The sequence below is a fragment of the Manis javanica genome, chromosome 1, assembly GCF_040802235.1.
Source record: "Manis javanica isolate MJ-LG chromosome 1, MJ_LKY, whole genome shotgun sequence".
NCBI lineage: Eukaryota > Metazoa > Chordata > Mammalia > Pholidota > Manidae > Manis > Manis javanica.
The window spans coordinates 169,615,894-169,631,624 of NC_133156.1; the positions used below are offsets into that span (position 1 = coordinate 169,615,894).

The 15,731-nt window shown below is 42.9% G+C and overlaps 1 protein-coding gene across 4 annotated transcripts in view; it reads left to right on the forward strand.

The window, feature by feature from the left end:
- Positions 1–15,731, forward strand: part of REEP1 (receptor accessory protein 1) — a 112,109-nt gene that overhangs the window by 49,267 nt on the left and 47,111 nt on the right. For all 4 annotated transcript variants that reach the window (XM_073241551.1, XM_073241553.1, XM_073241552.1 and 1 more), the window contains exon 2: positions 14,939–15,011. In XM_073241551.1, the coding sequence (XP_073097652.1) occupies positions 14,939–15,011 (73 nt within the window). The remainder of the gene's footprint in view (positions 1–14,938; positions 15,012–15,731) is intronic.

Sequence of the window (15,731 nt, forward strand, 5' to 3'; positions counted from 1 at the left end):
TAATTGAACAAATACAAATTAAAACAAGCATAAGGTACTATTTTGCAGCTATTAGATTGGAAAACATTTAAAAAGCTGACTATACCAGTTTTGGAAAGAATGGGGCACATCAGAACTGTCTTACATGGCAGGGAGGAATAGAAACTGGGACAATTTTCCAGTGAGTGATTTTGCCTTATTCGGTGGAAGGCACTGTACCCTGTGACCCAATGGTTCCACACTATGTATTTCCCAGTGAAAGTCCCAGAAGTGTACAGGGAGATGTGTAAGAATGCTCATTATAGCCCTGTTTATCATAGTAAAAAGTTTGGAAGAACCTAAGTATGCATCAATGGAATGGGTGAATAAATGGTGATAGAGTCATATAGTGAAATAGTATATGGTGGTCAAAATGATCTAGAGAGATGTAATGATCAACTTAGATTGAATTTCAGAACTACGAACTTGAATTAAAAAAACATTTTGATGGAATACAAGTAGCATGATTCCATTTATATAATGTTTAAACAGGAATACACAATTTTTTGCTTATGCTTATATAGTTAAGAACAAGGTGAGAAGGATAAACACCAAGTTTAAGATAGTGGTTTTTTGGGGGCAGGAGTGAGAGGAACGTATATTAGGAAAGAGTTTATAGGAGACTTCAAATATACCTGTCATATTTTAAAGGTTTTTCACATTAAAAGTTCCAGCATACAGCAGAACAAAAAGGCATCCTACAGTATGGGAGAATATATTTGTAAATGACATATCCAACAAGGAGTTAACACCTGAAATATATAAAGAACTTACACACCTCAACACCAAAAAAGTGAATAACCTTATTAAAAAATGGGCAGAGGACACATGATCATCTCCATAGATGCTGAAAAAGCATTCGACAAAATTCAACATCCATTCATGATAAAAACTCTCAACAAAATGGGCATAGAGGGCAAGTACCTCAACATAATAAAGGCCATATATGAAAAACCCACAGCTAACATCATACTGAACAGCAAGAAGCTGAAAGCATTTCCTCTGAGATCAGGTACAAGACAGGGATACCCACTCTCCCCACTGTTATTCAACATAGTACTGGAGGTCCTAGCCACCGCAATTAGACAAAACAAAGAAATACAAGGAATCCAGATTGGTAAAGAAGATGTTAAACTGTCACTATTTGCAGATGACATGATATTGTACATAAAAACCCTAAAGACTCCACTCCAAAACTACCAGAACTGATATCAGAGTTCAGCAAAGTTGCAGGATACAAAATTAACACACAGAAATCTGTGGCTTTCCTATATACTAACGATGAACTAGCAGAAAGAGAAATCAAGAAAACAATTCCATTCACAATTTCATCAAAAAGAATAAAATACCTAGGAATAAACCTAACCAAGGAAGTGAAAGACCTATACCCTGAAAACTATAAGACACTCAAGAGAAATTAAAGAGGACACTAACAAATGGAAACTCATCCCATGCTCTTGGCTAGGAAGAATTAATGTCGTCAAAATGGCCATTCTGCCCAAAGCAATATACAGATTTGATGCAATCCCTATCAAATTACCAACAGCATTCTTCAACAACCTGAAACAAATAGTTCAAAAATTCATATGGAAACACCAAAGACCCCGAATAGCCAAAGCAATCCTGAGAAGGAAGAATAAAGTGGGGGGGATCTCACTCCCCAACTTCAAGCTCTACTACAAAGCCACAGTAATCAAGACAATTTGGTACTGGCACAAGAACAGAACCGCAGACCAGTGGAACAGAATAGAGACCCCAGATATTACCCCAAACATATATGGTCAATTAATATATGATAAAGGAGCCATGGACATACAATGGGGAAATGATAGCCTCTTCAACAGATGGTGCTGGCAAAACTGGACAGCTACATGGAAGAGAATGAAACTGGATTACTGTCTAACACTCCATACACAAAAGTAAACTCGAAATGGATCAAAGACCTGAATGTAAGTCATGAAACCATAAAACTCTTAGAGATAAACATAGGCAAAAATCTCTTGGACATAAACATGAGCTACTTCTTCATAAACATATCTCCCTGGGCAAGGGAAGCAAAAGCAAAAATGAGTAAGTGGGACTATATCAAGCTGAAAAGCTTCTGTACAGCAAAGGACACCATCAATAGAACAAAAAAGGTATCCTACAGTATGGGAGAATATATTCATAAGTGACAGATCTGATAAAGGGTTGACATCCAAAATATTTAAAGAGCTCATGCAACTCAACAAACAAAAAGCAAATAATCCAATTAAAAAATGGGCAGAGGAGCTGAACAGACAGTTCTCCAAAGAAGAAATTCAGATGGCTAACAGACACATGAAAAGATGCTCCACATCGCTAGTCATCAGAGAAATGCAAATTAAAACCACATTGAGGTATCACCTCACACCAGTAAGCATTGCCTCCATCCAAAAGACAAGCAACATATATGGTACAACAACATATATGGCGAGGTTGTGGAGAAAGGGGAACCCTTCTACACTGCTGGTGGGAATAGAAATTAGTTCAGCCATTGTGGAAAGCAATATGGAGGTTCCTTAAAAAGCTCAAAATAGAAATACCATTTGACCCAGGAATTCCACTTCTAGGAATTTACCCTAAGAATGCAGCAACCCAGTTTGAAAAAGACAGATGCACCCCTATGTTTATCGCAGCACTCTTTACAATAGCCAAGAAATGGAAGCAACCTAAGTGTCCATCAGTAGATGAATGGATAAAGAAGAGGTGGTACATATACACAATGGAATATTATTCAGCCATAAGAAGAAAACAAATTCTACCATTTGCAACAACATGGATGGAGCTAGTGGGTATTATGCTCAGTGAACTCAGCTAGAAGGAGAAAGACAAATGCCAGATAATTTCACTCATCTGTGGAGCATAAGAACAAAGCAAAAACTGAAGGGACAAAACAGCAGCAGACTCACAGAACCCAAGAATGGACTAACAGGTACCAAAGGGAAAGGGACTGGGGAGGAAGGGTGGGAAGGGAGGGAGAAGGGGAATAAGGAGCATTATGATTAGCACACATAACATGGGGGCAGGCACAGGGAAGGCAGTATAGCACAGAGAAGACAAGTAGTGCTCTCTGGCATCTTACTACACTGATGGACAGTGACTCTAAAGGGGTATGTGGTGGGGACTTGATAATGGGCGGAATGTAGTAACCACAATGTTGCTCATGTGATTGTGTATTAATGATACCAAAAAAAAAATTCTAGCATATTTAGCTTGCCAAAAAGAGCTCAGGAATTAAGGAGCATACTTCTGTTAGAGCAGACAGGAGAAATGGTCTTGGAGATCAGTTCGCATAGAAAGAGACTAATTCTCACAAAAATTGATTCATGAGCTCTTAGAAAAAAAGCTTCAGAGAACAGCAGTTTGGAATTATATGTATTTTTATTTTATTAAGAACAAAAAGCTCAAAATGTAATCAGTGTAAAATTTAATGCTTTTCAGTGCTTAGGGGAAAAAGCATACCTTCATGACTTGGAAGACCTTTTCTGCAAATTCATTTAGTTGAATATGGTATGTTATTTGGATTTTTCATGAAAACATTATGAAATACAGAGGGAGGAAAAAAGATGGCAGCATGAGAAGTGAGGCAGAAATCTCCTCCCAAGACCACAAATAATACGAAAATACAGCAAATACAACTATTCCTAAAAGAGTGACCACACATAAGATTGCACCAGCCAGTCTACATCTGGGAAAAGAGAACATCTCACAGAAAAAGGTAAAGTAATAAACCCGGACCCAGCAGGACACAAGCACCCCACCCCCACCCCAGCTCACTGGCGGGAGGAAGAGAATCAGAGCAGGGAGGCAGTAGAAGCTCAGGATTGCTAAATAAAGCCCTAGAAATCTACCCTGGGAGCACAAACCCACATTGCATGGTGCTTAGGAGATTGGAGGGGTGAAAAACCAAAGTCAGAGACTGAGACTGCGAACACATTCCCACAACTGGCTGCCCTGGGACAAAAGAAAGGTGGGTGCTTTGAAAGACTTGCGAACAGTGAGAAGGCTGCTTAAGGGGCAAGGATTCAGGAAAAGGAACAGGTGGACAAAATTGTCCTGGCACACTCAGCCCAGCAAGGTTGGGAACTTTCAGGAGGTTCAGGCACTCCATCCCCCTGGCTGGCAATGTAGCCCTGAGGTGCCCCACTGCGATAAGCAGCATGCCACTTCTTCCTTCCTGCCAGCACCTGTGTGCAAACCCGCTGCCCCTGCCATCGCTCCAGATCAGCCAGAGGGCAGCCCCACTTACAGCAACTACACAGCTTAACACAGAGGCTGCTCCCTGTGTGCAGCTCACTGGTCCTGACAGTGGAGGCAGTCAGTGTGGCCAGGAAGCAGGAAAGGGCTAGCTCTTTAGGGTTGGCACTGGCACCACTCGCCTGTGACCACTGCCATCACTCCAGGTACTGGGCAGCTCTGAAGAACAGAGCTTCTGGGCACTAGAGGGTGCTGCTTACACAAACCTAATATTTCTCACTATACAATAGGATTGTGAAAAGGCAGAAGAACCTTCGAAACACCAGAAAGAGGGCTCAGTGAGACTGGAATCACCAATCTTCCTGAAGAGGAATTCAAAATAAAAGTCATAAGCATGGTAATGGAGCTACAGAAAAGTATTCAAGAGCTAAGGAATGAATTCAGGAGGGAGATAGACACCTTAAAAAAGACCGTAGCTGAAATGAAACATACAATGGAAGGATTTAAAAGCAGATTAGATGAGGTAGAGGAGACGGTAAATGGAATATAAATTAGAGAACAGGAATACAAAGAAGCTGAGGCAGAGAGAGAAAAAAAGGATCTCTAGGAATGATAGAATATTAAGAAACTCTGTGACCAATCCAAATGGAACAATATTCACATTATAGCGGTACCAGAAGAAGAAGAGAGAGAAAAAGAGAGAAAGTGTCTTTGAAGAAATAATTACTGAAAACTTTCCCAGTCTGGGGAAGGAAATAGTCTCTCAGGCCATGGAAGCCCACATATCTCCTAACACATGGGACCCAAGGAAATTAACACCAAGACATATAATCATTAAAATGACCAAGATCAAGAACAAAGACAGAGTATTAAAAGCAACCAGAGAGAGAAAAAAGATCACCTACAAAGGAAAATCCATTAGGCTATCAGCAGACTTCTAAGCAGAAACCTTACAGGCCAGAAGGGAGTGGCATGATATATTCAATGCAATGAAATAGAAGGGCTTTGAACCAAGAATGCTCTACCCAGAAAGATTATCATTTCAATTTGAAGAAGGGATCAAACAATTCCCATATAAGCAAAAGTTGAGGGAATTTACCTCACACAAACCATCTTTACAGGTTATTTTAAAGGGAATGCTCTAGATGGAAGTGCTCCTAAGGCTAAATAGCTGTCATCAGAGAAAATAAAACCACAGTAAGGGAAGTAGACCAATTAATTACTAACCAAATGCAAAATTAAATCAGCTACCCACAAAATCAAGGGGCACACAGTACAGAATATAACACCTAACATATAAAGAGTGAAGGAGGGAAAAAAAGAAGGAAGAAAAAAATTCTTCAGATTGTGTTTATAATAGCACAATAAGCAAGTTAAGTTAGATTGTTAGATAGTAAAGAAGATTCCCTTGAACCTTTGGTAACCACGAATCCAAAGCATGCAAAGGCAATAAGTACGTATCTATTGATAATCACCCTAAATATAAATTGACTGAATGCACCAATCAAAAGACAGAGAGTTACAGAATGGATAAAATAAGCAAGACCCATCTGTATGCTGCCTACAAGAGTCTCACTTCAAACCCAAAGACATACACAGACTGAAAGTGAAGGGATGGAAAAAGATATTTCATGCAAATAAAAGGGAGAAAAAAAGCAGGAGTCACAATACTTGTATCAGATAAAATAGACCTCAAAACAAATAAAGTAACAAAGATAGACATAATATAATGATAAATGGGTCAGTCTAACAACAAGATGTAATAATTATAAATATCTGTGCACCCAGCATAGGTACACCCAAATATGTGCAACAAATACTAACAGAATTAAAGGGGGAAATAGAATGCAATGCATTCATTTTAGGAGACTTGAACACACCACTCACTCCAAAGGACAGATCAACCAGACAGAAAATAAGTAAGGACACAGAGGCACTGAACAACACATTAGAACAGATGGATCTGACAAACATCTACTCCACCCAAAAGCAGCAGGATACACATTCTTCTCAAGTGCACATGGAACATTTTCCAGAATAGATCACATACTGGCCACAAAGGAGCCTCAGTAAATTTGAAAAGATTGAAATTCTACCAGCCAACTTTTCAGACCATAAAGGTATAAAACTAGAAATAAACTGTACAAAGAAAACAAAAAGGCTCACAAACACATGGAAGCTTAACAACATGGTCCTAAATAATCAATGGATCAATGACCAAATTAAAACTGAGATCAAGCAATAATGGTGACAAATGAAAACAACAGCTCAACACCCCAACTTCTTTGGGCTGCAGCAAAAGCAGTTCTGTGAGGGAAGTATATAGCAATTTAGACTTACCTCAAGAAAGAAGAACATTCTCAATGATCAGGCTAAATTCACAATTAATGAAACTAGAAAAAGAAGAGCAAATGAGGCCCAAAGTCAGTAGAAGGAGGGATGTAATAAAGATCAGAGAAGAAATAAATAAAATTGAGAAGAATAAAAAAGTAGAAAGAATTCATGAAAACAAGAGCTGGTTCTTTGAGAACATAAACAAAATAGATAAACCACTAGCCAGACTTATCAAGAAAAAAAAAGATTGTACACACATAAACAGAATCAGTACTGAAAAAGGAAAAATCACTACAGATACCACCAAAATACGAAGAATTATCAGAGTATATTATGAAAAATTATATACTAACAAATTGGATAACCTGGAAGAAATGGACAAGCTTCCAAGACTGACCAAGGAAAAAACAGGTATCTGAACAGACCAATTACCAGCAATGAAATTGAATCAGTAATAAAAAAACTACTCAAGAGCAAAATTCCCTGACTAGATGGCTTCACCACTGAATTTTATCAGACATTTAGAGAAGACATAATACCCATTCTCCTTAAAGTTTTCAAAAAAATAGGAGAGGAGGGAATACTCCCAAACTCATTCTACAAGGCCAACATTACCCAAATACCAAAACCAGGCAAAGACACCACAAATAAAGAAAATTACAGACCAATATCCCTGATGAACATAGATGTAAAAATAGTCAACAAAATATTAGCAAACCAAATTCAAAAACACATCAAGAGGATCATACATCATGATCAAGTGGGATTCATCCCAGGGATGCAAGGATGGTACAACATTCAAAAATCCATCAACATCATCCATTACATCAATAAAAAGGAAAAAAATCAGATGATTATTTCCAGAAATGCTGAAAAAGCATTTGACAAAATTCAACACTCATTCATGATAAAAACTCTCAACAAAATGGGTATAGAGGGCAAGTACCTCAACATAATAAAAGCCACATATCACAAACCCACAGCCAACATCACACTTAACAGCGAGAAGCTGAAAGCTTTTCCTCTAAGATTGGGAACAAGACAAGGATGCCCACTCTCCCCACTTTTATTAACATAGTTCTGGAGGTCCTAGGCATGGCAGTGAGACAACACAAATAAATAAAAGGCATCCAGATTGGTAAAGAAGAAGTTAAACTGTCACTGTTTGCAGATGATATGATGTTGTACATATAAAACCCTAAAGACTCCACTCCGAAACTACTAGAACTAATATCAGAATTCAGCAAAGTTGCAGGATACAAAATTAATACACAGAAATCTGTTGCATTCCTATACACTAATAATGAACTAGTAGAAAGAGAAATCAGGAAAGCAGTTCCATTCACAATTGCACCAAAAAGAATAAAATACCTAGGAATAAACCTAACCAAGGAAATAAAAGACCTATACCCTGAAAACTACAAGACACCTTTAGGAAAAATTAAAGTAGATACTAATAAATGGAAATACATCACATGCTCTCTGGTAGGAAGAATTAATATTGTCAAAATGGCCATCCTGCCTAAAGCAATCTACAGATTTAATGCATTCCCTATCAAAATACCAACAGTATTCTTCAATGAACTAGAAACAAATTGTTCTAAAATTCATATGGAATCTCCTGAATATAAACACAAGCAACTTTTTTTCTGAATGCATCTCCTCAAGCAAGGGAAACAAAAGCAAAAATGAACAAATGGGACTACATCAAACAAAATACCCAAATAGTGAAAACAATCCTTAGAAGGAAGAATAAAATGGGGGGGATTATGCTCCCCAACTTCAAGCTCTACTACAAAGCCACAGTAATAAAAAAAAATTGGTACTGGTACAAGAACAGAGCCATAGATCAATGGAATAGAATAGAGGGCCCAGATATAACACACACATATATGGCCAGTTAATATATGATAAAAGAGCCATGGACCTACAAAATGGGGAAATGACAGCCTCTTCAACAACTGGTGTTGGCAAAGCTGGACAGCTACATGTAAGAGAATGAAACTGGATTATTGTCTATTCCCATACACAAAAATAAACTTGAAATGGATCAAAGACCTGAATGTAAGTCATGAAACCATAAAACTCTTAGAAGACAACATAGTCAAAAATCTGAATATAAGCATGAGCAACTTTTTTCTGAATGCATCTCCTCAAGCAAGGAAAACAAAAGCAAAAACGAACAAATGGGACTACATCAAACAAAAAAGCTTCTGTACAGCAAAAGACACCATCGACAGAACAAAAAGACACCCTACAGTGTGGGAGAATATATTCATAAATGACATATCCAATAAGGGGTTGACATCCAAAATATATAAAGAACTCACATGCCTCAACAACCAAAATGCAAATAACCCAATTAAAAAATGGGCAGAGGATATAAACAGACACTTCTCCAAAGAAGAAATTCAGATGGCCAACAGGCACATGAAAAGATGCTCCACATCGCTAATTATCAGGGAAATGCAAATTGAAACCACAGTGAGATATCGCCTCACACCAATTAGGATGGCCAACATCGAAAAGACTAGGAACAGCAAATGCTGGTGAGGATGCGGAGAAAGGAGAACCTTCCTACACTGCTGGTGGGAATGTAAATTAGTTCAACCATTGTGAAAGCCATACAGAGGTTCCTCAAAAAACTCAAAAGAAATACCATTTGACCCAGGAATTCCACTCCTAGGAATTTGCCCTAAGAAAACAGGATCACAAATTCAAAAAGACATATGCACCCCTATGTTTATCACAGCACTATTTACAATAGCCAAGAAATGGAAGCAACCTGAGTGTCCATCAGTAGATGAATGGATAAAGAAGATGTGGTACATATAAACAATGGAATATTATTCAGCCATAAGAAGAAAACGAATTCTACCATTTGCTACAACATGGATGGAGCTAGAGGGTATTATCCTCAGTGAAATAAGCCAGGAGGAAAAAGGCAAGTATCAAATGATTTCACTCATCTGTGGAGTATAAGAACAAAGAAAAAAACTGAAGGAACAAAACAGCAGCAGACTCACAGAACCCAGGAATGGACTAGCGGTTACCAAAGGGAAAGGTGTTGGGGAGGGTGGGTAGTAAGGGAGGGCATCAGGGGATTAAGAGGTATTATGATTAGCACACATAATAGGGGAGGGGCACAGGGAAGGCAGTATAGCACAGAAAAGACAAGTAGTGACTCTCTAGCATCTTACTCTGTTGATGGACAGTGACTGTGATGGGGTATGTGGTGGGGACTTGATAATAGGGGGGAATGTAGCAACCACAGTGTTGCTCATGTGAAACCTGAGCATAAGATTGTATATCAATGATACCTTAATAAAAAACAATATGGAAAAAAAATGAAATACAACAAATGGTACAGAAAAGTGCATAGAATATATGTGTACAGTTTACTAAGCATTTATAATTATAAAGCAAAACTCTGCATGGCTGCTACCCAGGTCAAGAAATTCAGCATTCCAGAAGCCCCCATGTGGTACACCATTTCTTAAGCTCATTTGTTTCATCACTATGTGAACAACTGTACAATAGGCCTGTTATTTTTCGACATTAAAAAATTAATTTTACGATTCTATAGCATCTTACTACGCTGATGGACAGTGACTGTAATGGGGCATGTGGGGGGGACTTGATAATAGGTGGAGTCTAGTAACCATAGTGTTCAAGTAATTGTACATTAATGATATTAAAATTTTTAAAAATTAATTTTAGAAAAAATCCTGTTAACATGGGTGTTTTAAGTTTTCAACATAATTTGAGATTGGAAAATGTTGGTTCAACACTAGGATGCCTGCGAAGATATCTGTCTGTGTCATGGTTTGCAGGGGCTTGGCTGCAGGTAGCCACTGCAGTGCCATAGTGTTTAGCTGAGCCCCGTGCCAGCAGTCGCTCCCTGCAAGCTCTGGGGAGTGGTAAGCAGCGCTCCTGGGGACTGTAACTGGCATCACAGTTCCTTCCAATTCATGTGAGCAGTACCAGTCTTCTCTCCGCCTGTGCTCCAGGAAACTGATGAGTAGCTTTGGAGCCGTGTTTTCCTGACACAGACAGGCGAGGGTGTTTGCCATTTCAGGTCACCCCTGCTCTGCTACTGGAGCATTGCCATCTTGCCCAGGACACTGGTGATTTTTTAAACTTTTGGGGCAGGTTGTCCTTGATGGTTGGGCGAAAAATGCATGGCCCAAGGACTGGGGAACAGCATCCTAGACCAGGGCTTCTCCACCTTGGCGCTTTTGACATATTGGACCGCATGATTTTGGTGGGCCGGGAAGAGCTGTCCTGTGCACTGTAGGGTGTTCAGCAGCACCCCTGGCCTCCACCCACTAGATGCCAGTAGCTGACTCTTGGTGTGACAGCCAAAGTCTTTCCAGATACTGCCAGATATACCCCCAGAAACCAAATCATCCCGCATTGGAAATCCCTGCTTTATAGTGTTTGTAGGAGACTCACAATCCCTTTTAGCTCCTGCAGCCATGGACGAGGATGGGGCGCACCCCTGATGAAGGCTCCTAACCTGAAGCAAGAGGAAGAATGAGTGGCAAAGATGGGAGAAATGCAGCAGGCAGATGGACACTTGGAGCCAGGAACCTGCTGTGGGTGCTTCAGGGTCACAGAACATGGGGAAAAGGGATGGTGGGCGAGAAGCTCTCAGGCTTTGGGGTGTTGTGCAAGACTCTCTTCCCTGATAGCTGGGAAGAGCATGTTAGCCAGAACCTGGCCTCCTCTTTGGAGGGTAGCACTCAAGCCTTCCACCTCCCTCTGCTGGGCCAGCCTTGACCCTGTCAGTAGCTTTAGATCCTCCTAATAAGTATTTTACTTTCCTCCAGACCTTGCAGGGTGAGTTAGGTGAATCCTACCAAGTGGGTTAAGTTCCTTGGAGAAAGTACAGTTCTTTGATCTTCATTCACTAAACAGATATTTATCAAGCACCTACTTGCACAGGGGCTGTGCCTGCCACTGCGGAGCCCACGAATCGCATGGTCTGGGTGGGGAGAACAACTCTGCCCATGCGGACAGCCCTGGGAGAAGGAAAAGGGCACGTCTGGCTGTCAGGCTGCCTGGGCCACATACGACCTCTGCTCCTGGCTACTGTGCCTCCTCGGGCCTCAGTGTCCATGTCTGTAAATGGGGCGGTAAGGATTAAGGATTCTTGCCCATGGGGGTGTTGAGAGGATTAAGGGGGAGACTGCACAGCCTGTGGAACCGTACCTGATGTTAGTGAGACCGCCGTGATGTGAATATCATTATTTTCAACGCTTTGTTATTAATACCACTGCATAAGAGTGTAATAGACTTAAAGAGTGTCAAGACAATTTTGAGGGACAAGGATCAGAGAGAATCACAGAAGTGGCTTATTTGACATTTGTCTTAAAGGATTAGTGGGCTGGTGGGAAGATCATGCACTAAGAGGCAGGCCGAAGGAAGGGCAGGCAGGAGGAAGTCACAGATGGGAGCAAGTGGGCTTGCTTATTGGGGGACAGCAGCTGGCTGTGAGGCCCTGGGGCTGAGGGAGACTGGGAGGCTGGGGAAGAAGGAGGTGAGGGGGCCCTGTGGAGAAGAGCCTTGTGTCGGGGAGCATGGTCTGAATGGGCGCAAGTACCAAAACCCCTTTGACTTGGAGCTGCTTTATTGGTATTTTTCTCCAAAACAGATTCAGAAGAGCTTGCTATTTTAGTCCCATTTCTTTTTCCCAGGCAGTGAAATGCTAGGTGTGCTCTCTGACCTGCCAGTGTTACTGAGCTTTTAGAAACTAACAAGCAATTCCCTCTTGCTGTTCCTGGACCAGATAGGGGGACGCTGCCTCCACTTCACTTCAGAAGTCCTGCAGACAGAGCACAGGCCGCTCTTGTCTAGGCCCCCTTGAGGCTTCCTGGCTCTGTGACCACTCAGGGTGTCGCTGCTCTGCTTCTTGGAGGTCACAGAGGAGCAAGCCAATTGGCACGCCTGCACTTCCCACCTCTTCCTCCGCTCATGCGCGGCCTTGGGGCAGGGCTGGAAACCAACCTGGCAGGCATGGCTAATAACCAGGACATCTGTGCCAAGGAGTGGCAGTGTTTATTTCTCCAGAGCCTGTGGTGGTGTGCCTGTGGCTTTGCTGAGTCAGCCTGGTGCCACCTGGCAACCCCCCCTTGCTGCTGAGACCTCAGTCCCAGTGTACAAGGCCCCTCATGGCTCTGACTTTTGCCTCACTGCTCTCTGAAACGTCATGCTGAGCTGGCACTTACTGAGCACTTGCCAGGCCGAGGGGGTGCGGTTATGAAGGTGGCAGACACCACCCTTGGCTTTGGGAAACTATATCGTCTTGTGTGAATGTCACATTGAATAAACCATTGCAGGTGGTGTGGATAAGGGCTGAGAAACGGGAACATCCAGAGTCATGATGGTGTGAAAGGGGAGATGAACTTAATCTTGGGGGGTGGGGGGTGATGAGGTCAGGAAAGGCCCTGAGAGGAAGTCAGATTCTGCCTGGTACCTGGGAATGGTTGGGTTTGGGGCAGGAAAATGGCAGAGGAGACCTCCATCACTGAGCTGGCCTGGGACGGAGCCCCCTGCACTGCCGTGGGCTGCATCCTTCTCTCTTACTTAAAATTCCCTCCTCCCATCCCCAGTCCTCCTTCTGTCCTTCCTGTCAGACTACTGTTTGGTTGCCTTTATTTTGTTTGGCCTTCCCAGAGGATGGCCTTGCTCTCCAAGGCAGTGGACAGTGGGAAAAAAGACAGGTTTGAAGAAGGCCCAGCCCCTGCTTTACTCCTTAATGGCCATGGAACCTTAGACTAGCCAGTGACTAACCACTCCGTGCATGGGTATCCTGCCTGTAAAAGAGGGTCCCTGTGCCAAGGCATCAGGACTGAGGCCACACCAGTACAGCACTTAGTGTAAGGCCACTGTGAGTCAAGGTTGCAAACCCTTTCCCTTACAGCATCAGACACTGACTTGGTTCTGTTACCTTTCTGTTTTTCCCTGGAAACCTGGTGAAAATCAAATGTCAGGGTATTGCCTGGCCACGGCACTAATGGTAAAGCTGACCTCTGCTTGGTAAATTGCACCTGGACTCAGAGTCCTCTGTCCCACCTCCAAATACCTGAGGAGGGAGCCATGGCTTTGGGCTTCCTGAGTGTGCTGTTTCCCTGCAGACTCTGGAAGCTTTGCTGTGGAACTGTCACAGGAGAGGTTGGTGCCTGTGGGGCCTGGGACCACATAGCCAATCAGCTCACACCTGAATTGACACCTGGGGTGACCTCATCTGTCAGGATTAAGCCCTTCCAGCTCTTAACATTCTGTCAGTTCCTTCATTTAAAAACCTCCCCTGAGAGCCTGTGGTAGGTGCACATTGTTGAACAAAACAGATCCATTCTGTGCCCTGAAGGCACTCCCAGTCCAGCTGGGAGATTCTGTCAATCAACGCATCACACAAATAATAGTAAAAGAGCACTTCGATAATGTGTACATCGTGCTGCGAGAGTGTAGGGGAGATCTGACCTGGTCCGGGAGGGCGGGTAGAGATCTGTGAAGAAGTCATGATGGAGCTGAGATCTGATGGATAAAACAGGCCCCTAACCAAGAGGAGGGGGAGGGAAGATTCCAGAAGGAGAGAACAGCACAGGCAAAGGCTTTGTGGGGCAATGGTGCAAGGTGCAGAAAATGAGGGTATGTAGAGCTATTCCATTCAGGTCTTTAGGGGCAGAGCTGAAAGTCAAATTATTTAGTGACTTGGTGCAGTCCTGGGCTGGTGAGTGAGGGCTGCTGACCAGTCATGCTGGTGTCTTTATTTGGTTTCTTCACAGTAAGAGCAGTGAGAAGTGGGTTAATGCAGCGTGGGGATGCCTCTGGCCAGAGTAGAGGTTGGCTTGATTGAATTTACTGCTTTAAAAGCTGGTTCTGGCTGCGGATGCTAAAATCACATCTGAGATGGGTGAAGTTTGAAGGTACTTTGAGTGAAAAGGGGCTGGTGGAGAAGGAAACCTGGGGAGTGGGCAGACTTTACAAAGCACCAGTGGGGATTCATAGCAGGAGGGGAGAGTTTGACCTTTAATCAGGGGTTGTGGCTGCTTCACTTGGCTTCCCACCTCCCCACCCCTACCCCGTCATTTTTGGCCACCATGACCCCAGACCACCCGTCCATGTTGCCAAACCACAAATTGAAGGAAGGTGGGTGTGGAGCTGTTAACAGGAGATAGATGTTCCTAAGCACATTCCAGCCACCAGCAGAAAACCTTCAGGCATTTGTAAAACTGAATCAAGCCCCACAGCAACATTTTCAGTAGCTTGGAGAACTGTTTCTGTTATTGAAGGCAGACATTTTCCATCAAGTAGGATAGACAAAAATCACACTTCTCTTCTTTTTGTCTCTCTCTTCCTCCAGGCTTATATTTGGCACCCTTTACCCTGCATATTATTCCTACAAGGCTGTAAAATCAAAGGACATTAAAGAATATGTAAGTAGCATTTGTTGGGGGAGCAGATGGTTCAGGGGAGGGCAGGGGGCTGGGTGTGAAGTGGTGGACAAGGAGGTGCCTTTTGGTGTGGGCACTAGAGCCGGGCAGAGGGGTCCCTTCATCACTCTTCGCATGAGGCTTTGTCCCATGTGCCCAGGAGTCCTGTCTCCAGTCTAGACCTCCTCTGTAGAACTAGAGTGTGGAACTGAGGAAAGCGGGGAGATATGGTGAGAGGAAATGGGGTCTGGGATCAGAGGTTGTCCAGGTTGCCACATGGCCACTGTGAGGCCTTGGACAAATGACTTCCCCTCTCTGAGCCTCCATTGTCTTGTCTGGAAAACACTGTATAGACCGTAAAGCAACATTAGTGGGAGACAGTCTGGCATATGGGCGGGAGTGTGGGCCCCGGAGACCAGCAGACTGTGCGGCTGCCGGCTCTGGGACTCAGGCTCTGATTCCCTTCCCAGTTTGTGACCTGAACACCCCATGATGTAAATTCTGGTACTTTATAAACTTTTTGAGGGCAGGGGCTGTGCATCCTTTTCTATTTGTTTCCCATAGCACCTAGCAGAGGGCTGAGCATGTGGGAAGGGAGTCCAGAGTACTTGCCGATTGGTTGGGGGATTTGGTGCCCCAGTCACATGAAGGGACACGTGTGGGATGTGCTGGGCACCTCAAGGCAGGGGAGCCATCACACCACCCCTGACTGACAAAGACCTG